Below are 21,849 nucleotides of genomic sequence, written 5' to 3' on the forward strand. Positions count from 1 at the left end.
GCCAATTAAATAGCCTGAGGTCGATCTGCCTGCTCTGCACGTTTCTTGTGTCGGGATTTCTACGGATACAGATGATCGGTCGTAGATCCTAACTTGGTTATCTTATTGTGACTACGACAATCAAGTTCTTCCGATCTACCTGCAGCAGCTTGCACCATCACTGTCAAACATGAGTCGCAACTTCGTCCCCGCAGCATTAGCCATCGGCGTGGGCATATTGACCGGTATGATCTTGCAACCTTCAACTTGCTGAACCCACAAACTTACAATTGTATTTTCCTTTCAGGCTACTATACCTTCCAACCCGCACTACAAGAATTACAAATCGAGAAGCGCAAGCCTCTATCGTATGTCTCGCTCTTACACGCTCTGCGACGAGCCGCCGCGCATTGCATTTAGAATGAGTAGCGGTATGCTGATGAACATACACAGGACAAGTGGACAGACAGAGCAATCGGGTGATAGTCAAATGCAGCGTCAGACTCCCGCGTCAAGCTCGGAGACCAAGCCGTCGGACCAGCAGAGGTAGCGCTGAGCGAGAAGCCGGATAAAGGCGGAATTGAAGATAGAAGGTTTCCGCAGGCGCAGGGACTTCGAACTGAACCCACGGGTGCTGAAACATGTGGGAGCAACGTGGTGCAAGACATCTCTGCCTGGAGATAGAACGTCACAGCGCGTCGCTTTCGAGGGACCTAGCTGCGCCATCGCGGGACCAGACAGCTACCTACATGATGGCGTAGAGCTCACCGTCAACTGGTGTCGACGGGTTTGCTTTCAAGCTTGGTTGCACAACCAATCACCACGGATGGCAGTCGCTAATGCTTCCCATCTGAGAAGTATGCTTCGTTCATCGACACATGGACAGGTGATCCACTGTGGTATAACTAGTATCTGCTGTGCTGTATAAAGATCAAACCATATGCAAACGTATATTAGCGCATTTCTACGCTCTTTTTCTATCTGAATGACCAACCAAGTAGGGTATGATACACACTTGAGAGAAGAAGGTAAAATACATGAACGTCACCAATTTACGAATCATTAGCCCTCCCAGTTTCGATATCGTAGACAAGATTAATGCCGCCAAAAACGCCCAGCTCCATTTCCCCGCCCTGTCATACCAAGTATCAAACCTCCTCCACAAGCTTTGATGGCCGGTTAGGAGCTTCCCCAAAGACGCGTCCCGCAGGAGTTCCGAGCCATTCTTCAGGCACACCGATACGACTACCCTCGCGGCCACTCACCCATCTGACCATCGTTGGCTCTGGTTTCTCTGCCTCTTCTGCCTCTGCCTCGGCGGCGTTGGCTTCCGCTTCAGCAACTGGAATTCGACCACGCCGTTTTGGAGCCTGCTTGCGTAATAACCTATTAATCGTATCCATCTGTGCTTATGCGTTAGCGACGTGATACAGCAAGTAGATAGCGGAATTGCGAGACCGAGAACGGTTGCTTCACCGGCCCAGCTTACCTTTTCTTCCTCGTTCCGCTTCTCGCTGAGGTTCTTTCTTCTTCGAGCCATTTCAGCACGACGCATAGCACGTTCCTCTGCTGTTAGGTGCTTCTTCACTTGAGGTTCTGGTATTCGGTCAGCAGCGACACTTCGCACGAAACACTTACAAAAGGGAAACTCACCCATGGGAAGCTGCAAAAAGTCATTGCCGAGGGTCCCTCTCTGCCGCTTGGTTAACCGGCTAAGATCGCCTCCGGGTGCGACCTCTTCACTGTCATCATCCTCCTCGTCTTCTTCATCCTCTTCATCCAGGTCCTCATCTCCTCCATTTCCATTGCCAAGCCCACTCTCGTCCTGGTCATCAGGCTCACCCTCGGCATCCGTATCCAGCTCCGATAGCTCCTCATCATCTTCGTCGTCTTCCTCCTCCAATTCCATCTCCTTCTCCTCAACGCTCTTCACAGCCTTTCCTGTTGATGTGGCAGCACCCTTGGCGTGTCTTTTTGAAGTCGGTGGTCGGGGCGGCGCATCGTCCATTTCCAAATCGCCATCCGCATCGCCATCCGCATCGACGTCATCCTCGCCAGGTGCATCCTCGTCAACTTCATCCTCCTCTTGATCTTCTAAGTCATCCCCCTCACTTGTGCTAACCTCTACGAGCTTCCTCTTGGGCCGGCTAGACCGCGGTCCCGTGATGATGGGATTTTCAGTGAAGACATTGTGGGAGCGTCTGGTTGAAGTGCTACCCCGTGCGCTACCCCCGGTAGCTTCGCGAAGCTTGGTCGAAGGCATCCTTACAGTCAGAAAAAGCGATCTGATGGGGTTCTCTGCGCTGCCTGAAACAGACCGAGTGACTGTTACTAGTGGGGCAGATGGGACACCACGTGTCGATCTGGTAGGCCCTGGACTCATGTCAGAATCAATGCTCGATGGATCATTCCGCACTGGACGAGAGCGAAGAGAGCGACGTATAGACATGGCCAAGGAAAATGGAGACTTTTCTCTGAAATTATGTTACGGGAAACAGGAATGAGGGGTAGGAGGATGATGAAGAGAAGATCGTTGTAGTGATATATCAATGCGTCGACGATGCCTGACTATGAGGATTCTAGCAGGTGAAGCGGGGATGCGAGTGAATGGGAGGTAATATCCACAAGTCGGCGGATGAGCTCAAGATGATGGTCATCGAGCAAACATCCATTCAAAGGATGATGGATACGTGGGCCATTGTAGATAGACGTGCGTAGGAAGGCCATGCATTCCGGGTAGACGCAGGAAAGCTACGCCTATCACACATTTGACGCCAGTTAAAAGTCGCAACCCGGCATCAAGGATGGGGACCAATTAGGGCGTTGCGATCTAGGATGGGATGGAGGACGCCCGTGCCAAAGCGACAAGCGACTAAGACAACGAACGAACCCATCGCAGACGCGGTGAATTTCAAACGCTTGTGCGTTCGCTTCTCTCCGCCACACCAGCATACCAGGGGTGTATAATCCTTGTAGTGACCGTGGCAAGGCTACCCCAAAGACTGAAACAATCAAGAAATCGCAAAACACACCAATGACAACTCACGGGCTATTGTGCAGACGGACAGGAAAAGAGAGCAATACGAGAGGACGGATACTCACTCGACCAGAAGGAACTAATAGATGGTTCGTTGATAGAGCGATGGGGAAGGGTCCGAGATGATCTTCTTGACAATCCCGGTGTATATCTCAGGTATATATATGGAGGTCGGACAAAGAGCACTTGTCGGTGGTGGAAGTATGAAAGATGGATATATGTGCTCTTTTATAAGTGCAGCACTTCTTAAAGGATGATATCAAGAGTGCTCTGTATGTCTATTCTCGTCCGCCGGTCTTTGATTTATTCCTCATCCTCATCATTCTGCCGCTCAGCGGTCTGTGATCTTGGCAGGCGTACATCTATGCGATAACTCTCTAACCTGAATATCTACTGGGGATTGGGTATTAATTCTGGAATTGAATACTAAAGGTTTCTTTGAATACTCTCAGACCAAGTATACATAAGGATAATACTATCTGGATGTCATTTATACCAGTATATCAACGTGAAGAGACCAAGAATAATGCACCTCAATATGATCAGGTGATCTGTACGCCGTAAATTACATTGCATTACCATACAGCCGAGGTCTGGGGAAATCGACCCCAAAGAAACGGCCGACATCTCCATCGCTCACATGGAGTTCTATGTCCATCTCTCCTTATCTCCTCCGTCACTTCACTCTCACCTTGAAGTCGATATTTTCTTTCCCTTTCCTGGAGCGCAACATGTCCGACATCAAGCCCAAATCCCCTTCAATCCCTCAATGGCAGCAACCTGCCGCTGCCAGCACGAACACCGACAACTCCACCTCCACACCATCGCCGAGCTCCGATGAGACTCCCCGTTCAGTGCTCATAGAGCAAGCTCGAAAGTTCTTGCAGGATGACTCCCTGCGCGATGCGCCCATTGACCGCAAGATAACTTTCCTAGAGTCCAAGGGCCTCCGCAGTCAGGAAATAGACAGTCTCCTGGCCATCTCGCGAGATGCGGACTCAAGCAGCAACACCGCAGAGGGGAGCAAGTCTACCCCGGATTCTACCACATCATCCACCAGCAACGAGTCGCAAAGTCCCAAAGAACCATCTTCCTCATCACCAACATCCTCCGCATCTTCATCTACCACACCCGCTGCTCCAACTGCCACCAAGAACTCCGCGTCACGAGATGTCCCACCCATCATCACCTACCCCGAATTCCTAATTCAGCAATCCAAACCCCGCCACTGGTAACCCTCCGCAGCATCCTCTACACCCTCTACGGCGCCGCTGGCCTAGGAGCAAGCCTCTACGGCGCAAGCGAATACCTCGTCAAACCAATGCTCGCCACCCTCACCAGCGCCCGCCTCGAACTCGCGCAAACCGCCAACACCAACCTCCAAAAGCTCAACGAGAAACTCGAGCAGAACGTCTCTCGGATCCCGCCCTATCTCTCCGCAAAGGACACAAAACAAACCGAGCCCGCCGACTCCGAAGACGACGAGCAGGACTCCATCACCTCCGACCCAACAGAGCTCTTCCACCGGGACGTCGCAACCCAGACCTCTCAGGATCTGGACGCAAGCACCCTCCCGCACAAAGCAGACCAGCAGCCCGCCGACGAGGCAACCCCGACCCCACCGCAACGGTGAACACGCACCTCAAGCGGCTCGAAAACATCACTTCGCATCTCCGCGAAGTCGCTTCCATGGAGAAAGAGTCAGGTGTGCTGGACGACTCCGTGCGTACCCGATTGAACGAACTACACCATTACCTCGATGGCTTGCTCTACAGCAGATCCAGTTATAGTTCCGTCACGGCGTACGGGGTATACAGCACGCCTGGCCTGGAGACCACATCCGGTCCCTCGGCAGGCATCAGTAAAGCCGAGGAGGACGCGATGGCCAGCTTCCGGGCTGACATTCGAGGTGTCAAGGGCGCCTTGCTGAGTGCTCGGAACTTTCCCGCCAGCCGGGGAAGAACTGGCTCGGGAGTTCTGTCTGGAAGGTGAAGGTCGATGTGTATATATATAGTTTAGGAGAGAAATGAGCATTCTTAAATCTACATATGAATGATGTTTACTCTGCATTGTTATTTGTCCGTCGATCCAAGCAAAGATAGGCACTCATTTGCATGCTGCGTGGCAGCGTATATCTATCTCTAAACTCTTAGCATTGTCAATTCAAGTTTGTTGAAAAGAGTGTTCTCCGTAGAGAGCAATCTTCTAGCTGAAAGCCAAAAGTCTAAGTCATTTTTCCTTTCCTCTTCGTGCTCTCTTGGACTATAGTAATACGGCGGATAAGAAACTCGCAGAAACATCACTGAAACATAGACGTGTGAAGAAGATATCCTGACCAAAACCAGGCTAGCGCAGAGAATCCACAACTAGCTAGGTGAGACGGCGAAAACGCCAATCACTATACAAACAACTCATAACCACATTCCATGCGACATCCTCAATAAATAACTCATCAAGGCGTGGCCCGGCTCATGCTAATCAGACGCTTGACACCAACCTAGTACCCCAAAGTTAGCATAAGTCAACCTGAGCGGGATCGATCAGAAATTGTCATACCATCCAGTTACCGCATTCCTCCGTCCTGTTTGTCATGATATTAATGTGGATGGTCTTGGCCGTCTCGTAGTCGCGTGCCTGAATAGCCCGAGCAAGCTCCGCCATGTCGGCAACAGTGTTAGGCTTGAGCAGGTCCTCGTTGTTCAGATGGTCGAACAGAATACTCAAGCGGCGTTCCGCGTCTTCAACCTGCGCTTTGAAGGAGGATGGCGCTCGAGACTTCACGCGCTGCATGTCGGCGGAGAGGATCTCGAAAATAGGCATGGCGTCTGCGGGGATATGGGAGCGGTCGCCGGGTGCTTCTCAAAGTCAGAACTACGAAATGAAAATCAAAGAAGTAGAAATGACTTACGGTACTTGGGGGGAGCGGGAGCAGCCTTCCGTTGCGACGAAGCGGTGCTTGGCCTCGAGGATGGAGCCTGGGGCGGCGGCGCTTGCTGCATCGGCAGTTGACTCGGTGGTGGCGTGCTAGGAGCATAAGGATTTGCTGGCGGAGGATGCGACGCTGGCTGTGAGGCATAGGGCAAGGCAGCTGCCTGCGGTGGAGGAGGAACAGGCGCTCTGGTGGAGAGTTGCGGGCTTGCTGCTTGAGCCGCCGGGCTAGGTGCATACCTGTTCGACGGTGGTGGCATCGAAGGCGGGGCGTTGTACGGAGACGGCCCCCGAGGAATTGACGCGGGAGGAGGAACGCCCATGGTTGAGCCCATTGGAGGGGACTGAGGCAAGGAAGCGTAGGGTTGGCCGCGGGTGAAGGGCCTGGTAGGTTCGTGGGTGGCGAGGTCACTCGGGGAGGAGGAGCCGTGCCCTTTGGCGGAGGAGGGACAGAAGGGGCGCGCTGAGTAGGTGGGGCTCCAGGTGGTGGAGGACCCTGAGAAAGGGTTGGAGACTGGTTGGGGAAAGGCGAGCTGATAGGCGCCGCGGCCGCGGCGGGTGTTCCCCTGCGGGAGGTCGGAGGTTTTGTGAAGCCCTCCGGCAAGTCGTTCCAAGCTGGCAGATGGGTCGCTGTGGTGTATGTAGTCACAGTGGCAGGAGACTGGTTGGATGCGCGAGGAGGTGGTGGAACGGAGCTACCAAGCGGCTGAGCGCCATAAGTTGGCGGCTGCAGAGGTTGATATCCTGCAGGAGTATAACCTCCACCGCCAATTGGTGCATATGAGTTGCTTGTCTGCAGCTGGGTCGCAGCTGCGGTGGGAGGAGCATAAGGATTTGCGGGCTGCGTCGTAGCAGCCGTTGGGGGAGCATAGGGATTCCGAGGAGCAGTAGTTGCGGGTGCTGCAGCAGCGGCAGGTGCAGAGAAGGCGGGCTGCGCAGGGTACATGCTGGTTTGTGGCAAGGGCTTATTGACGGGTGTCCTGGTGGTGCGAACAGTTGGCTGAGAGCGCTGAGGCGCAGCGTGTCTCATTGCCAGCTTGATGCGGTTTCTAGCGATCTCGGCTTCAGGGTGCTTCTCAGGGACAAGGTCGAGGTACTTCTGCGCAACTTGCAGTCGTCCGTGAGTGGCCACGACATCAGCGTACTCGATGTACTTGTCGTAAAGCATGCTGAGTTTCCAGTCGGCATCCTTCGTACGTTCCGTGTCTTGGAATTTGGTAACCTGGCGGAAGATGGTGACCTTCTCAATCAAACTCTGCAGAGCACGAACATGGATTGAGAAAGAAGTATCATCTGCGGCCGTCTCAATGCTCTTCTGCTCGTTCTCTCGAAGCTCCTCGATCCAGATTGCAGCAACTTTTTCGAGTTTGGATCCCGCTAGGAAGCAGAAAGAGGCATCCTTGCGGAGGCTCTTGTCTTCGGTGTTTCGAATCTGCTCTTCCAGGCGGTCACCAAGGGCCTCGCAGAGATCGGCAAATTCATTGTCGTCGGCAAATGTGCATAGCGCAGCCATGACTTCCTTCCAGTTAGACAGGTCGGCATTGTGCACGACATCCCAGAGGTTTTTGCCAACAATGGATGCAAGCAAGCGGATGTAGTTCGGCCCATCGGTTTGCTTCGAGAAGTAATGCTCCTGCGCCTTCTCGATGCACTTCTGGCCACCGCAGATTGCGATCATGAACGCGTCTGACATGCGGTCTTCTTTCAGAGCCACATCGAGTGCCTTTTCAAAGTTGCCCAGAAGCAAAGCTCGAGTAATGCCCTTGTCCGCTTCGGTCTCAGAGCCATTGAAAATCTGGAATGGGTTGTTGGTCTTGGCTCCCTTTGATGCAGCTAAATCGGACAGGAAGTTGTCAGCTTCAGGGTTCGCGTCAAACATCGACTGCAGGCGCTTGTGCTTCTTGGCTCCCGACCCGCGGGATTCCTTGGCCGACTCCCCGTTCATCTCGTCATCCTCCTTACCCAGACCAAGCTGGGCCAGTTTATTAGCAGTCTCGTCGGCTTGGTCCTCGAATCCCAGGTACTTGATCAAACCCTTGCGAGGGTTTTCTGAAATCAAGGCTTCAATGACCTTCCAGTCAGCCTTCTCCTCGTCGCTTGCGGCTTGGGAAGCTCTGTTTTCGCAGATGCTCCGAAGGTCACCCTCCTTGAGTGCATTCTCAAACGTCTCCGTAGACTTTGCGACAGCCTCGTCAACCTCGAACGGAGTGATCTTAATCTTCGATGCGCGCTTGCCCTTCTCGATTAAGCCGACCGAAATCACTCTGCCACCGAAGCCAAAAGACGCGCCGCAAGGTCTCTCAAGCCACTTGGGGGCCTTCGGGAGCGAGAAATTTGATACCTGAGGCTGCGTCTGTGCCTTCGCGAAGAAATCCTCGCCGTCGAGCGCTTGGTTCTGATCAGCGATAGCCCGAGCGGTGTCAGTACGAGTGTTCTGGACGGTCTGTATCGAAATTCTCCCATCGAACGAAGCCGTGGCAAAGAAGTTTGGATTGTGCGGGTTCCAGCGAGTCTGGAACGTCCAGTTCGTAACGACAGGGAATTCTCCGTAAGCTTGTCCCGTCTGAGGGTTCCAGCAGAGAGTGCGGTTGTCCTTGCCGGAGGAAAGAAGTAGGTCGGGATCCTGAGGGCACCAGGAAAGCGACAGCACGCCTGATTCATGTCCTTTAAGGGTCTAGAGGATATTAATTATCTTTGTACTATTGCCCGCGGAGGGGTGGGATAGCTCACCCTTTCTGGGGCGTGAGAATTGCGGAGATCCCAAACGTAGATAAGAGGATCGGACTCCAATGGCGTGGAAGTAATCAGTTTCGTGGGCTGTCCAAAGTCAGAGTTAAGATCAGCTGCTGTTGATTTTGTTTAGTCTCACCTTCTCAGGATCCCACGCTACTGCGCTAACAGCTTTCCGGCCCATGTTGTTCAGGGTCAAGCTCTCCTTCTTCGTCTTGACATCCCAGACAGTGACGAAACCTGCACTGCTACCCGTGACCAGGATGTGTGCGACCTTCTTGTTCCAGTCCAAGCATTCGATATCATCAGCGCGGGCAGTGGCGCTTCCGAGTCGGTACGGGTTCGCGATGTTGTTGAGATCGGAGATGTAAAGCTGCTTCAGTGAGCCTCACTAGAACACGAGCAAAAAATCGGTTGAAACAATTACCTCTCCCTTTGCGCCACCAGTAGCTAACAAATTCGAGTGCTTGGGGTTGAACTGCAACGCCTTGATAGCCCCTGAATGTTTGGTCATTCTCGAAATGACAGCGTCGCTGCTTGTTGTCCGTCAGCCAATCCATCATAGCCCGGGGGTCCTCCTGCGCACGAACCTCGAACCGTTGATTAACTTGTCGGCATCCCATAGATCCAAGGAGCCGTTCTCCAGAGCACCAGCGATCACCCCCCTTGAGTTGTCCTCGGAATCTGTCCATGCCAGGTCATTGAACCTACAAACAATAACAGTCAGTCTCTCTGCGCAATGAAGGGCCAAAATTAAGCAATATAAGAATCCATACCCAGAATCAGTGCCAATCTTGGCAATGGGCTGCAGCTCCTGACTGGCATCTTGGCTGCTCAATCCGAGATCCCAGAGCTCAAGACATGTTTCATTCGAGAAATCAACATCGACGGCGCCGGCCCGAGTTCCGGTAGCAATCAATGGCGATGCTGCACCGGGGGACCAGGCGAAGGTGGCGGTCCGGGGGATCTCCCTCAGACGCACCATGCTGGAAAGAGGTGCGGGATGACAGGTAGGTATAGATTAGGGGAGGATCAGACTCAGAACCGTCTGGGGATGATAATCATTAAATGAGAAAAGAAAAAGACGGAGCGAAAGAAATTGAGGGAAAGACAAGCTCACAGAAGCAAAAATCCCCTCCTTAATCAGTGAACGGAAAGGAGCTTATAGGTTAAGAGGTGATCGAGACCTGAACAATCCGATGCCTTGGGCTCAAGCAACCAAGTGTCCTTCTGGAGGGGGACCGGGGGAGTGACGCTAAGCTCCATCGGGACCTCGCCAAAACATCCGCGGATGCACGTGACATCATTCATTCCGCTGAGGGTCCAGGCAAAGAAATCTACTTGGGGACGGCGGAGCAGATATCACCCAGGCGATCGTGACTCAAGGTCTGTTCGCTCGTTTTCGGACAGTTCTCATATGGCTGAATAATCCCTCTAATCAATACTTCTGATCGGCTGCATAATGAGCGAAAAGGCTCGCCTAAAATGTACTGTCTATGTGGGGGGTCTCGACCAGGCCGTTACGGTGCAGACACTGGCCGAGGCATTCGTCCCTTTTGGCGAAGTCGTTGATATTACGCTACCTAAGCCTGATGTGCCCAACTCAGGCGATCTTCACCGCGGCTTCGGATATGTGGAGTTCGACTTGCCTGAGGACGCTGCAGAAGCGATTGACAATATGGATGGAAGCGAGCTTTATGGCCGTACAATAAAGGTCGCCGCCGCGAAGCCGCAGAAGGAAAGCAACGAGGGGCTGGGAAGCAAGACAGCTATTTGGGAGCAGGTAGGTCCCTTTGATCCGATCGTACACGGACGTGTCGCTAACTACGCATGTACAGGAAGGATATTTGGCCAAATACGCGGTCAGTGAGGAGGATAAGATGGCAGCAGCGGAGGCCAGAGCAGTTAGCGAAGGGGCTCCTGATCCCATGCAGGGATTAGAGGAGCTAGATGTCGCTGGCCCAAAGCCAGAATGAGTTTTTTTTACATGATACCCCGCGAAATTTGAATGCACAGGAAGCCCGACAACAGTAAAGTTGCGATATTACTCCAACAGAGCCCCCCTTGGGTCAAAGCCGTACTATATACACGCGCTTTCGACGCTCAAACAATCGACTTCAATTTTTCTCTGCTGCGACAAATCACGTCTGTGAATAATACAGGTCCTCAACAAACGAAACGGACAGACAGAACGAAATGTCCATTGCAAATCAATCAAATGTGCTGGTACATGCTTAGTGTTCGCGGTCCTCGGGCTTATTGCGGTAGAGACGCAGAGTCTTGTCGGTCATGAGCTTGCGGGTGCTAGAGTAGATAGCAGCTCCGACGGCAACACTGTAACAATTGCGTCAGCGGGGGATGATGGAGCTGGCAGGTGGGAAATTCATGTCTCTTGTAGATAGAAACAGCGCGGTGTCAACCTACCCAAGGACAATACCTATTCGAATTGCAATAGTGGTTAGATGAGTGCAATAAAGCGATCAACTCCAGACTAGCAACGTACCGAGGGGAATCAGTTCCGGAGGAACTCTCTTCAGGGTCCGCAGACGCTGAGAGATGGTGTGAGCTATCGACCAATTAGTAAAATCGCAGTTCGTCAAACATAGCAATTGCTGCTTCAATTGCGTCTCGTGAGGCGTGTCATACCGCTCTGGTTCTCCTTCTGCAGACGACCATTAGCATCCGTGGTCTGCCAAGCCTTTTTTTCTGACTTAGTCGCAATAAACTGGAGACTTACGGGAGTAGGGAAAGCAAAAGGCCGAGAGGCCTGCATCCTCAGAACACGAGTAGGGTACATGGCGATGGCGGAGAGCGATGCCTGGTGGAAAGAGTGCTGGTGGTGGTGGTGGGATGAGAAGACCGGATGTGGTGACGGAAGCTCAGGACGGGACGTTTCGAAGGGAGCAGCACTTGGACTAGGCTGGGTCGGGTGTTTAGGAAATCTTGCCGCATGAGTGGCTCGCTAGACCGCCCGCGGTCACTTCCGGCTTCACAGCTTCACGGGATCATTCCACTCCACTGGCGCAAACCTCCCCATCTTCCTTCTCCGAACGACGTTCCTCCCCTCCCACCCTCCACACTCCGTCACTTTTTCCATAACCAGTCTTAAGGGTTTCTTCAACCTCACATATTCAAAATGGGTGCCATTCCTGAAGCCGATCCCGATGAGCCCATGGAGACCAAGCCCTTTAAGTTCGTGACAGGTGAGTCCATCCCAAGCTGTCTGTAGGGCCAATGGCCTCGAATTAAGCTCAATTGCTAACTTACTTGCAGCTGGTACGTTGAATCTAGGATATTGATTGTTTGCTCGCCTGTTGTGCCGCTTTGGTCCAGGTTTTCGTCGCTGGTGCTACCTCGTATGATGCTGACCACTTGTGATGCAACAACAGGCTATGACGCTCGCTTCCCCCAGCAGAACCAGTACGTCTTCCTGCTTGTCTACCAACACTGGCTCTGATACAATGCTAATACAAACCTCAGGACCAAGCACTGCTGGCAGAACTACGTTGACTACTACAAGTGTGTCAACGCCAAGGGCGAGGATTTCCGTCCATGCCGTCAGGTATTTAATTCAATTCCGGGAGTAAAGAAAACCAAGTAGGATTAATGTCCTGACTCGTCCATCACAGTTCTACCACGCTTTTCGCTCCCTGTGCCCCAAGGCCTGGACTGACAGATGGGATAGCCAACGCGGTGCGTACTTTTCTTTCCTTCTTCGGAGAGATGTGGTCTAACATATTGCGTATTACAGAGGCTGGAAACTTCCCTGCTCGCCTGGAGTAGATGATTTTAGTCCTTGTCGATTAGCTGTCGAATATTTTTGGTGTCAAACATGTACTCTACGCGATCAGACCGGGAATACAAGTCCTATTCTTTGTGGGGTCCTTTTCGTCATCGGGGAGCCAGAGAAAACGATGTATATAGGCTACCCTAGTCTGAAGAGCCGCTTGTGTGGACGTGGTTATCGTGCCTTTCCAGGTAATATCCGTATATCAATCTATCGCCAGCATCGTGTAGTCTGTACCTGAGTTCCCCGCCATGAAGCTGATATTGTAATTCTTCTTGTTCTTGACATATATGCATCCCAGCAGTAAATATTGTTTTCTTACAGTTGCAACCGGCAGGTGCAAGTACTGAATTCGGTTATACCTTCGTTATACCTTCTCTCTCGCACCCAGAAGTAGCTGGTCAAAATTTCAAGACAGTGTAAGAAGGTATCTCAGTGAGGTCATCCAAAACACCGCAATCACAGCCAGTATCGACAGGTGGAAGACACAACAAGCGAAATGACAAGACATGGACATATATATGATTATGTACAGCATCGAACAAGACTTTTGCCCTCCCAGTATGTTTCGCCAGATGCCATGTACGTGAAGTCTACGTAGAAACGAACGCCCAAAAACAATATACTGGAACAGAAAAAGAAAAGTCTATACTTTGATGGTGTTGTCCCCGAGATCCCCTTCAACGCTCGGTAGAGCTTCTTATGCTCTTCCAAGAAGATGAACGTGGCAATGGTATGAGGACCCAGTCGGATAAAGCTAGGCACCCAGCCGCGGAAGACCCACGCGAAACCCTCCTTGCGGTAGATATCTCGTAACAAGCCCAGGAGGCTGTGGCCCCGGGTCTGCGTCGGTGATGCGGTCATCACGCGGGTTTTGATCACGTCGACGGGACTGCAGACGGTTGTCGCCACGAATCCGGCCATCAGGGACGCGGTGAAATGCGTGACGAGGTTATCCGACATTCCCAGCTTCTCGAGACAGAGACGCTTGAAGGAATCGTACGAGGCAAGTTGCGAGGCCGTCATCAGCACGGCACGGGTCGAATTGGGCCAGACGCCGCGGAAGAGACTCGCCGCGCCCTCTGTGCGAGTCATCTGCACCAATCCGTGGAGTGCATGCTTGTAGTTGCGCCGTTGAGCCGGGGGAAGCGCCGCGTCGTGTTGCATGCGTACGTTTAGAACATCGGCCGGGTTTCCTGCAAACCCGCCAATGAAGCCCGATGCGCAGGCGATTGCGACCAGTATGGGAAGTCCGGGTGGTGACGAGGACGAGGTGAAGCGGGATTTGAGCTCTTCGTAGATTCCGAAGCGGGTGGTCGAGTAGGTTATTTGGCGGAGGATGGCTGCGGAGAGCTGAAAAAGGGCACAGATGTGAGCGAGATCCATGGAGCCTTTCTTCTTTGCATCTTCCTAATCACGATCCATGCAGATATTGTACATACCCCACTATACAACCCCAGGACTCCATTATGCTTGAGAATATGACCAAATGTTCCAACCATCGACGTAGGCGCTCCTGGCCCACGTGTTTGTAAGCGAACCTGTATTCCATCGGCGCACCGATCAGCGTTGTGTACACAAAGCGGAAGGGAACAGATGAGACGAGCGTTGCGCGCAGTCTATAAGGAGGTATACCTTTACTGCAAGTTCAATGTCAGTGAAAAGCCCTCAAGAATACTTCAAGCGAGCCATTGCGAAATATACTCACCAAGATCCAAAGGATGTGTGACCATTGCAGCAAAGCATGATGCAGAACCACCAAACCAAAAAGGATAATGCACTTTTTTTACAACAGCCCTCGCGGGCTGCTGAGAATCCTCCAACTTTCCACTTCCAGCCATCTTGATCAACAAGATGTGGACATTCCAGCCATACACCAAAAAGGAAAAGAAAGAGCGGAGAGTGGTGGTGTCCTATCACCGAGACAGCAATGTTAATGGCCGCGATAAGTCGTAAATCGTAAGACTATGTCAGCCAGAGGGGCCTTAGATAAATTCTGAGTCGGCGATAGATTAAGGCTCCGAGCCCTGCGTGCTTCGGCAATGCCAACCGATCCCGGGTCCTCTTAGCCAATCAGAGTCTCGGTTTTGGAGGGTGTCATGCAAGTTCGATGTAATAACCAGTAATATTACTGTATTCAATCCGCAAGAAGTTGTAATAACCGATACACAAGGCGATAATCGGTCGATGTCGGTCACACTTTTTTAATTGAAGACTGCAGGGACACCTAAACTTGTCATGAATATTATTAACAGAATATTTGACCATTTAAAGGCGTAGAATGCCCTAGGAATCTAAAGTCCTGGTAAAAGTGCTGTTGTAATATAGAACCTCGCATAAGGGCAGTGACCACCAACTGGCGTATCATGATCTATATCTGACGTATGGGGCTACATCACAAGTACTGTACTTTCATCGCATGCGATGATTGACTTTGATTCTACAATGTCAAAACTGTCATGGGCATGGTAATTAAGTGTAAAGCGCCTCTTACATTTATTCATTGCAGCTTGAGAACCAAAAGTACATAATATCTGTGAAATTCGTGCGTTGAGTGATCCGAGCAAACCCCGAGTTATATCAGAACCATACTCCGTCGGCCCAGGAAATAGGTACGGGCAGATTCGATGAAATGGAACATATCTCCCTCTTCGATAAGGTAGAGACACATTACTGCTGAGGTCCTATCTACAACGATCTGGTGTGATCCTGGACGACCACGGATTGCAGCTACTGCATCTCAGCGACCAATAACGCATCAGCCAACTCAGGTAGCCTAGTGAGGAGAACCCAGCATGACATCCAATGCTCAATCGCAAGGCTCTTGGGTTCAGGCTGCAGTACATAAGGCCCTGGTACCTAAACCTTTTAAAACACCGCAGCCATCAAAGCCAGAAGGCTGCCATACTTTCTCTTGACAAAACCATTGTAGATGACTGAAGGTGAGCGACAATTCCCGTCCGCAGTCGACAAGTCTAACAAGTTATAAGCCCGCCATTGAACCACTATGGGGTCGTCCAGCGTAGCTGAAGATTTTCTGCCTCCCCAGGCGCCGTCCAATGCCACTGTTCGGCGTATCAATTATCTCAATACAGATCCGCCTATCCCTCAGTACAAGGATTATAATGCTGTCGTCATCGACAACCTCCTGACGGAAGAAGAATGCAAAGAGTTGCTTCGCATTGCAGAAGCCTCAACTGTCAAGGATACTTCTGGCACTCCAACATGGGATCGCGCGATGATTAACACCGGAGGCGGGGGCCAGATACTTGCTACAGTCCACCGCAAGTGTGGGAGAATCCTTGCCGATACCCCTGAGTTGGCGGACAAGCTGCTCGCTCGCCTGATGCCATTTCTGAAGGAAGAAGGGGTTGATCACATCCGCAATCAGCCGCTTGTGACTGGTCTTGAAGGAGTAGGCAAAGCATACAGGCTCTCGCGGCTGAATGAGAAACTGCGGTTCCTAAAATACGAGGGTGGCGAATACTTTCGACCTCATTGGGATTCAAACTACATCACACCGGATGAGGAGGAGGAGTCGTTTTATACTCTGCATCTGTATCTGAGCGGCGATGGAGAGCAGGACCTGGAAGAGTTGAAGCACGTGAGTAAGAAGGCGGAGACAGATCCTGAGGGCAGCGTCAATATGGATCCCGAGGGCAAGCTCCTGGGAGGAGCAACATCCTTCAGTGCAAGTTATGGGGAGGGAGATGGTATAGTTCGAGTGTTTCCTAAGACAGGGTCAGCATTGGTCTTTCAGCAGTACCACTTGCTTCATGCTGGGGACCCAGTATTTCGAGGGGTCAAATATACCTTGAGAACCGATATGATGTATCGCGAGGTAGCGATGACTTGAAATTATTCATCTTTAGGCACAGTTACCACAACTTTCAGGCAGTTTGACCATAACTTGCTTTATGCGAACTATATATTATTGACCCGGACGACATATATCAGCCAAGGTTGATGAGATGACCGATTTCGGAGAACATATAATCATTCGAATACATTCAACATGGCATTTGTAATTTTACTCCGAGCCATCCTCTACGAATAATGAAGAATAATCGCAGGCCAAAAGCGAAGCACTGCCAAATGTATAAACACCGGCGACTCTTTTCCCCGGCCCGAATTGTTGATTTCCAGCTTCAATCTCCGCACCCGACTGCTATCATATCACAGTCGTCCGCTAGTGATCCATCGGACACTAACTAAAAGCCATGCGTTTGTTGGCGACCGGCAGAGTGCTACGGGCCAGCAGTGGCAGATGGTCCGTCGTGACCCCTCGGAGGAGCCCTCGGATATCGACCTCGCATCTCGTCGAGCCTCTCACCGTCACCGTTACGAGAAATCTGAGCTCGACCGCGAACCGGAAGACTGAAGAAAAGCCAGAGACAAAGCAGAAAGTTACGGCTCGTCCATCACCTTCGCAGTCATTGACCATTGAAGGCCAGACCTACCGTACAGACCAATGGACCAACACCCCAGACACAATACTGTCTCACGTCGGACGTCGGCTCTACGTCGACGAGAACCACCCTCTCGCAATCACTCGCAAACTGATCGAAAGCCAATTCCCCGGCCCGGTGTACGGTAACTACTCGGAGAAGAACCCCGTGGTATCAGTCGCGCAGAACTTCGATGTCCTGGGGTTCGCGCCGGACCACCCGGGCCGCAGCCGGACAGACACATACTACATCAACGACAAGACCGTGCTCCGGACACACACCAGCGCCCACCAACAGGCGTACTTCCAACAGATCAACCGCAACGAGGCCACCCGCCCGGAGGAGGTAGGGTACACGGTGGTCGCGGACGTGTACCGGCGCGATGCGATCGACCGCAGCCACTACCCCGTCTTCCACCAGATGGAGGGCGCCATGCTGTGGAAGCGCCCGGCCACGGACCCGCTCAAGCACGCCGCGCGCACCGCCGCAGCCATCATAGAAGACGTGAACCGCATACCCGCGCACGGCGTCCCCGTCGAGGACCCCAATCCAACCGTCCACGCCGAGCGCAACCCGCTCCAGGCCGAGCACCACACCGCCGAGGAAGTCGAGGCCGTCGCGGCGCACCTCAAGCGCTCGCTCGAGCGCATGGTCGTCAAGATCTTCACCGAGGCCCGCAAGGCCACCGCCGCTGCAGACGCAACCGCACAAGCCGAACCTCTCAAGGTCCGCTGGGTGGAGGCCTACTTCCCCTTCACCAGCCCGTCCTGGGAACTCGAGGTCTTCTGGCAAGGCGACTGGCTCGAGATCCTGGGCTGCGGCGTCATCAAGCAAGACCTGCTCATCAACTCGGACGTGCCGGACCGCATCGGCTGGGCCTTCGGGCTGGGCCTCGAGCGCATCGCCATGCTCCTCTTCAACATCCCCGACATCCGGCTATTCTGGTCCCGCGACGAGCGCTTCCTCTCGCAGTTCAAGGCCGGCCAGATCACCCGCTTCGAGCCCTTCTCCAAGCACCCCGCCTGCTACAAGGATGTGGCGTTCTGGCTGCCGTCCGCGGCCGTGAGCGGGGGCAGCGCGGCGGGTGGTGCCGTGCCGGTCCACGAGAACGATATCATGGAGATCGTCCGTGGCGTGGCGGGGGATCTCGTCGAGGATGTCCGGCTCATCGATGAATTCACCCATCCCAAGACGGGCAGGAAGAGCATGTGCTACCGCATCAACTACAGGAGTCTGGAGCGCACCCTGACCAACGAAGAGACGAATGGCCTTCATGAGAAACTACGCGAAAAACTCGTCGGCCAGTTGGGTGTCGAGTTGCGGTAATAACAGTCACGAGAAATCAAACATCACTCTGTATTATAGAATTTCTACGTCTTCAAGGTCCATACATATTGTATATTACTCTTTAACAAAATGATACCGAGTCTCATCTTGGTCATTAGATTTTCCATTTTCTTCTAGGTCACCCGCCCGTATTACCAGGGCGAGATATATCAAGCCCGTGCAGATATGGTCATCCACATTCCAAAGCCAGACTTCCAAAGACGACATTGCCCTTTCTCAGGGTGTATGAAAGCGGAAAACATGCCGCTGACTGTGAGTAGTATACAATAAGGAGGAGAGATTTGTGAAACAACCAAAAACAAGAGCCCATACGACGGGAAGACAACCCGGACGCCTCCAGTCGCATGAAGAAAATCCTAAACAAAATAGCTTATGCCCTTATCGAAGGACGATGAATGCATTACCCCATCATGACGAGAAAGACATGTCGTATATTGTACAAGGAAAAGATGTGAGAAGAAGAGAGACGGTAGGTGGGGCGTAAACGCAGCCAGGCGAGTCAGGCATGCAGGATGTCGTGACGATTCAAGTCTAGTTGTTCTTGACGACACCGACCTTGGCAGCCTGTGGAGACACTCGTTAGATCTCGGGATAAATCTGATCAATTGAAGAATGACTTACTCTCAAAACTCTGCCATTGAGCTTGAAGCCCGTGGTCTGTGTGTGGATGATCTCGCCATCCTCTTTACCCTCGACCTTGGTCATGAATGTGGCCTCATGGACGTTGGGGTCGAACTTCTGGGGCTTGCCGTCCTCAGTCGGCTCAGAGGGATCGAATCTCTCCAGACCGTGCTTCTTCAGAGTGTTCAGCAGGATGTTCTGGGTCATCCGCAGGCCGGACACGAGGTCCATCAGCTCCTTGTTGGACTCGGTCACTTCGGCATCGAGCTTCTCCGCGGGAACAGCAAGGAGAGCCCGGTCGAAGTTGTCAATGCTCTCGAGCAGGTCGACGGCGAACCGCTGAATGGCGAAATTGCGGGCATTCTCCATCTCACGCTTGGTGCGTTCTTGCAGGTTGAGGAAGTCTGCAACAGAACGCATGTATTTGTCCTGTACGCTAATCAGCACCTGCGAACGGGCTGGCTTTCATCGCAACAGCGAATGTTCCATCAAACATAAATAGTGGTTAATACCTTCAGATCAACGATTTCCTTCTGCTTTGCCTCCAGTTCCTTGCGGAGGCTCTCCTCTGAGGATTCCTCAGCAGCTCCATTCTCCTTGGCCTCGGTCTTCTCAGCGTTCTGAGTTTGGTTCTCTGTCGAGTAGAAGCGGTAAGTGGGCTGACGAACAAACGGCCGAACAGACTGCAGCTGTGGTTGCAACTGTGATGTGCGGCGGATGACTGAGGGTGTGGTAGATGTGGCGCGGAGAGAGAGAACGGACTTGGCGGCCTGGGCCTGTCTGAGGAAAGTTCTTTGAAACATGATGGAGTTGAGGGATATTTTATAGATGAAGAAGGAATATGGAGCTCTGAAAGGGGGAAAATGCAAGCAGGGTGAAGCTGTGGTAGAGCCAGTTCTTTTCCCGACAGAAAAACAGAACTTTCGAAGCTACAGACATGGCATCACCTGACCGCTTACTGTTTTGGGTCACGGTAGGGGATCTTCGGGCCGATGGAGAGAAGAGATGCCTCTGATGGTCATCATCAATAATAATGATGATGGTCATTGTTATGTGCATGCTTGTTACTGAATATTGTACATCTAGAGGATGATGATGATGCTGTTTATGCTATGTGGCTAATCACAAAGATCTCAGCCTGGCTCTTTCAAGTCAAGCACATGGCTTCAGCATTGTAGCTGCATATCCTTGCAGAGCCAGTCTCGCAGAAAGCGACAACCACAGGAGGACTTACAACAGCTGCCAATTGTAGTGAGATTAAGACAATGACTACCGGATAGCTACGCGGGGTGATGGCCAGCATCAGACAACTTTGGTATCCCAACCCTATGAAGAGGATTATCCATACCCTTTTCGATACGTTTTCGGAACTTGTCATGGCTTCTTGTTGGTCGATCATGAATATCCCCCTTGGAAATACCCCACAATGCCTCGATCAATGCTTTATAATCGCAGACCCCTCAATGCGACTGAAGCAGAAGTGCTGTCAATTGAGCCTACCCAAAAACAAGCGCTGCCGAAATGCCTCTTAGCTACGATCCGGAATACCACAAGGCCACAGCCGAGTTCTTCTCGACTAGATCAGGCCCGAAACCTGCTGTTCACAATGTTGCAACTCGGAGAAGTAATATTACGGCCAACTACGAAGCGATGTTTGAGAAGTTGCCTTCGGCACCCGACGTGGAACATAGCTTTTACCCAGTGAAATCGTACGACGGGCATACCATCCAAGTACATCGGTTCTTCAAGAAGACCTCGACTCCAGCAGCTGCTGGTCCAGCCGTGCTACACACCCATGGAGGCGGTACTATACAAGGCGATGTCGCCCTGTTCGTCAAGCCTCTTTCCATCCAAGTCCAACAGACTGGGATTCAGGTATTCTCGGTAGACTACCGATTGGCGCCTGAGAACCCTCATCCGACGCCAGTAGAGGATTGCTACGCTGGACTCACCTGGCTGTACGAACATGCGGAGGAGTTTTCCGTGGACCGCAGCCGCATAGCCACGATGGGCGAGAGCGCAGGGGGACTGCTGGCGGCGGGAATTACCCTCATGGCCCGCGATCGAGGATTGGCGCCTCCGATCGCCAAGCAGATCCTCATTTATCCCATGCTGGATGACCGGAACACGGTGCCCAATCCCGAACTGGAACGTTTCGCGCTGTGGGACTGTAATGATAACATCACTGCCTGGACTGCGCTTCTTGGGACCGACATTGGCAAGGACAATGTCTCACAGTATGCTGCGCCCGCGCGCGCAGTGAGCGTGCAAGGCCTGCCGCCCACGTACATTGATGTCGGGGAACTGGATATCTTTCGAGATGAAGATATTGCCTACGCGGCCAGAATAGCATCCGCCAACATCAGTGTAGAACTACACGTATACCCTGGCCTACCTCATGCCTTTGAGGTCTATGCTCCGCACATTGAGGCGACAAAACGTGCCACTGCGGATCGATTCAGAGCTGTCCAGACGCTTTAGATGATGCTGTCCAACCAGGCAGTATTGCATGCGACTTTTGTGCTTCTTTGAGTTTAGCAAGGCGTTTGTCCAAGAAGTGAGTGTGCGGAGCCCGAAGTGGAAATATTAGAACCAAGCTGCATCCTTTGCGGCCAGTAGTCCGCATTCCGCAGTCTATACTCTTGTAGTCGTGGCTATGCCATACAACTTCCGCTGTCCCGAAGACACAGGTCCGGACTAAGCCAAAATCGGCGTCAGCCAAGCAGCACTGCTTTTTGGTGAAAGTAGGCAGACGAATTCATTCATTTGATTTTGAGAGTAAGAATCATTGTAATGGAAGACGCGAAGGCATTGCGGGCCTGGTTAAGATGTTGAGCCTTGGTGACGAGGGCTGAGCTTCTCAGATACATACTCTAAGGATGGTCCAGGTGACTGACGACATTCCAAAAGACATCATCAAGAGCAGATATTGGGCCATGTCCGATCAGATAGTGAAATTAAAGTTCCTCGGC

General features: G+C 52.2%; 12 protein-coding genes across 12 annotated transcripts; 7 read left to right on the forward strand and 5 right to left on the reverse strand.

The window, feature by feature from the left end:
• Positions 1-18: 18 nt before the first annotated feature.
• On the forward strand, positions 19-941 carry P174DRAFT_437534 (uncharacterized protein). Its single transcript, XM_024826325.1, has 3 exons — positions 19-224; positions 287-347; positions 433-941. Exons 1-3 carry the CDS (start codon positions 170-172, stop codon positions 527-529), a joined length of 213 nt encoding a protein of 70 aa, XP_024687694.1. The 5' UTR covers positions 19-169; the 3' UTR covers positions 530-941.
• A 90-nt stretch (positions 942-1,031) lies between these two features.
• Positions 1,032-2,428, reverse strand: P174DRAFT_427327 (PAPA-1-like domain-containing protein; the record flags this gene model as incomplete). The annotated part of the gene is made up of 4 exons (XM_024825424.1): positions 1,032-1,112; positions 1,134-1,382; positions 1,469-1,575; positions 1,633-2,428. The coding sequence occupies 4 exons, from the start codon at positions 2,426-2,428 to the stop codon at positions 1,032-1,034; spliced, it is 1,233 nt and encodes a 410-aa protein (XP_024687695.1).
• Positions 2,429-3,666: 1,238 nt separating this feature from the next.
• P174DRAFT_437538 (peroxisomal membrane protein PEX14) lies at positions 3,667-5,048 on the forward strand. Its single transcript, XM_024826326.1, has 3 exons — positions 3,667-4,247; positions 4,304-4,547; positions 4,664-5,048. Exons 1-3 carry the CDS (start codon positions 3,748-3,750, stop codon positions 5,006-5,008), a joined length of 1,089 nt encoding a protein of 362 aa, XP_024687696.1. The 5' UTR covers positions 3,667-3,747; the 3' UTR covers positions 5,009-5,048.
• An 87-nt stretch (positions 5,049-5,135) lies between these two features.
• On the reverse strand, positions 5,136-9,856 carry sec31 (putative protein transport protein (SEC31)). Its single transcript, XM_024830984.1, has 9 exons — positions 9,451-9,856; positions 9,265-9,381; positions 9,102-9,210; positions 8,814-9,047; positions 8,675-8,761; positions 6,185-8,618; positions 5,925-6,155; positions 5,573-5,871; positions 5,136-5,513 (listed from the first exon to the last, which is right to left on the reverse strand). The coding sequence occupies exons 1-9, from the start codon at positions 9,657-9,659 to the stop codon at positions 5,469-5,471; spliced, it is 3,765 nt and encodes a 1,254-aa protein (XP_024687697.1). The 5' UTR covers positions 9,660-9,856; the 3' UTR covers positions 5,136-5,468.
• A 167-nt stretch (positions 9,857-10,023) lies between these two features.
• On the forward strand, positions 10,024-11,112 carry P174DRAFT_500655 (RNA-binding protein). The gene is made up of 2 exons (XM_024830985.1): positions 10,024-10,457; positions 10,513-11,112. Exons 1-2 carry the CDS (start codon positions 10,137-10,139, stop codon positions 10,648-10,650), a joined length of 459 nt encoding a protein of 152 aa, XP_024687698.1. The 5' UTR covers positions 10,024-10,136; the 3' UTR covers positions 10,651-11,112.
• Positions 10,549-11,471, reverse strand: P174DRAFT_447648 (uncharacterized protein; the record flags this gene model as incomplete). Its single annotated transcript, XM_024828689.1, has 5 exons — positions 10,549-11,008; positions 11,099-11,111; positions 11,178-11,240; positions 11,321-11,336; positions 11,412-11,471. The coding sequence occupies 5 exons, from the start codon at positions 11,469-11,471 to the stop codon at positions 10,909-10,911; spliced, it is 252 nt and encodes an 83-aa protein (XP_024687699.1). The 3' UTR covers positions 10,549-10,908.
• A 339-nt stretch (positions 11,472-11,810) lies between these two features.
• Positions 11,811-12,457, forward strand: P174DRAFT_416804 (cytochrome c oxidase subunit VIb; the record flags this gene model as incomplete). The annotated part of the gene is made up of 5 exons (XM_024824536.1): positions 11,811-11,877; positions 12,064-12,094; positions 12,155-12,236; positions 12,304-12,367; positions 12,426-12,457. 5 exons carry the CDS (start codon positions 11,811-11,813, stop codon positions 12,455-12,457), a joined length of 276 nt encoding a protein of 91 aa, XP_024687700.1.
• A 319-nt stretch (positions 12,458-12,776) lies between these two features.
• P174DRAFT_38334 (putative mitochondrial dicarboxylate carrier) lies at positions 12,777-13,960 on the reverse strand. Its single transcript, XM_024823157.1, has one exon. It carries the CDS (start codon positions 13,845-13,847, stop codon positions 12,987-12,989), a length of 861 nt encoding a protein of 286 aa, XP_024687701.1. The 5' UTR covers positions 13,848-13,960; the 3' UTR covers positions 12,777-12,986.
• Positions 13,961-15,052: 1,092 nt separating this feature from the next.
• P174DRAFT_500658 (uncharacterized protein) lies at positions 15,053-16,411 on the forward strand. Its single transcript, XM_024830986.1, has 2 exons — positions 15,053-15,403; positions 15,452-16,411. Exon 2 carries the CDS (start codon positions 15,469-15,471, stop codon positions 16,315-16,317), a length of 849 nt encoding a protein of 282 aa, XP_024687702.1. The 5' UTR covers positions 15,053-15,403; positions 15,452-15,468; the 3' UTR covers positions 16,318-16,411.
• Positions 16,412-16,681: 270 nt separating this feature from the next.
• Positions 16,682-18,235, forward strand: P174DRAFT_382856 (phenylalanine--tRNA ligase; the record flags this gene model as incomplete). The annotated part of the gene is made up of 1 exon (XM_024823133.1): positions 16,682-18,235. The coding sequence occupies one exon, from the start codon at positions 16,682-16,684 to the stop codon at positions 18,233-18,235; it is 1,554 nt and encodes a 517-aa protein (XP_024687703.1).
• A 63-nt stretch (positions 18,236-18,298) lies between these two features.
• grpE (mitochondrial nucleotide exchange factor MGE1) lies at positions 18,299-19,738 on the reverse strand. Its single transcript, XM_024826327.1, has 3 exons — positions 19,390-19,738; positions 18,878-19,306; positions 18,299-18,820 (listed from the first exon to the last, which is right to left on the reverse strand). The coding sequence occupies exons 1-3, from the start codon at positions 19,678-19,680 to the stop codon at positions 18,788-18,790; spliced, it is 753 nt and encodes a 250-aa protein (XP_024687704.1). The 5' UTR covers positions 19,681-19,738; the 3' UTR covers positions 18,299-18,787.
• Positions 19,739-20,282: 544 nt separating this feature from the next.
• On the forward strand, positions 20,283-21,799 carry P174DRAFT_437545 (alpha/beta hydrolase). Its single transcript, XM_024826328.1, has 2 exons — positions 20,283-21,574; positions 21,750-21,799. Exon 1 carries the CDS (start codon positions 20,399-20,401, stop codon positions 21,356-21,358), a length of 960 nt encoding a protein of 319 aa, XP_024687705.1. The 5' UTR covers positions 20,283-20,398; the 3' UTR covers positions 21,359-21,574; positions 21,750-21,799.
• The last annotated feature ends 50 nt before the right edge of the window (positions 21,800-21,849 follow it).

Source organism: Aspergillus novofumigatus (genome assembly GCF_002847465.1).
Source record: "Aspergillus novofumigatus IBT 16806 chromosome Unknown P174scaffold_1, whole genome shotgun sequence".
NCBI lineage: Eukaryota > Fungi > Ascomycota > Eurotiomycetes > Eurotiales > Aspergillaceae > Aspergillus > Aspergillus novofumigatus.

Coding starts and splice junctions, on each gene's coding strand:
- sec31 (XM_024830984.1), bottom strand. CDS start 9,659: ATGGTGCGTCTGAGGGAGATCCCCCGGACCGCCACCTTCGCCTGGTCC. Junction 8,762..8,813: donor TAGCGTGGGATCCTGAGAAG/GTGAGACTAAAC, acceptor GACTTTGGACAG/CCCACGAAACTGATTACTTC. Junction 5,872..5,924: donor TCCCGCTCCCCCCAAGTACC/GTAAGTCATTTC, acceptor GACTTTGAGAAG/CACCCGGCGACCGCTCCCAT.
- P174DRAFT_500655 (XM_024830985.1), top strand. CDS start 10,137: ATGAGCGAAAAGGCTCGCCTAAAATGTACTGTCTATGTGGGGGGTCTC. Junction 10,458..10,512: donor AGACAGCTATTTGGGAGCAG/GTAGGTCCCTTT, acceptor ACGCATGTACAG/GAAGGATATTTGGCCAAATA.
- P174DRAFT_500658 (XM_024830986.1), top strand. CDS start 15,469: ATGGGGTCGTCCAGCGTAGCTGAAGATTTTCTGCCTCCCCAGGCGCCG.
- P174DRAFT_437534 (XM_024826325.1), top strand. CDS start 170: ATGAGTCGCAACTTCGTCCCCGCAGCATTAGCCATCGGCGTGGGCATA. Junction 225..286: donor CGGCGTGGGCATATTGACCG/GTATGATCTTGC, acceptor TTTTCCTTTCAG/GCTACTATACCTTCCAACCC. Junction 348..432: donor GAGAAGCGCAAGCCTCTATC/GTATGTCTCGCT, acceptor GAACATACACAG/GACAAGTGGACAGACAGAGC.
- P174DRAFT_38334 (XM_024823157.1), bottom strand. CDS start 13,847: ATGGATCTCGCTCACATCTGTGCCCTTTTTCAGCTCTCCGCAGCCATC.
- grpE (XM_024826327.1), bottom strand. CDS start 19,680: ATGTTTCAAAGAACTTTCCTCAGACAGGCCCAGGCCGCCAAGTCCGTT. Junction 19,307..19,389: donor AGGAAATCGTTGATCTGAAG/GTATTAACCACT, acceptor ATTAGCGTACAG/GACAAATACATGCGTTCTGT. Junction 18,821..18,877: donor TCAATGGCAGAGTTTTGAGA/GTAAGTCATTCT, acceptor GTGTCTCCACAG/GCTGCCAAGGTCGGTGTCGT.
- P174DRAFT_437538 (XM_024826326.1), top strand. CDS start 3,748: ATGTCCGACATCAAGCCCAAATCCCCTTCAATCCCTCAATGGCAGCAA. Junction 4,248..4,303: donor CAATCCAAACCCCGCCACTG/GTAACCCTCCGC, acceptor CCTAGGAGCAAG/CCTCTACGGCGCAAGCGAAT. Junction 4,548..4,663: donor CAGAGCTCTTCCACCGGGAC/GTCGCAACCCAG, acceptor ACGCACCTCAAG/CGGCTCGAAAACATCACTTC.
- P174DRAFT_437545 (XM_024826328.1), top strand. CDS start 20,399: ATGCCTCTTAGCTACGATCCGGAATACCACAAGGCCACAGCCGAGTTC.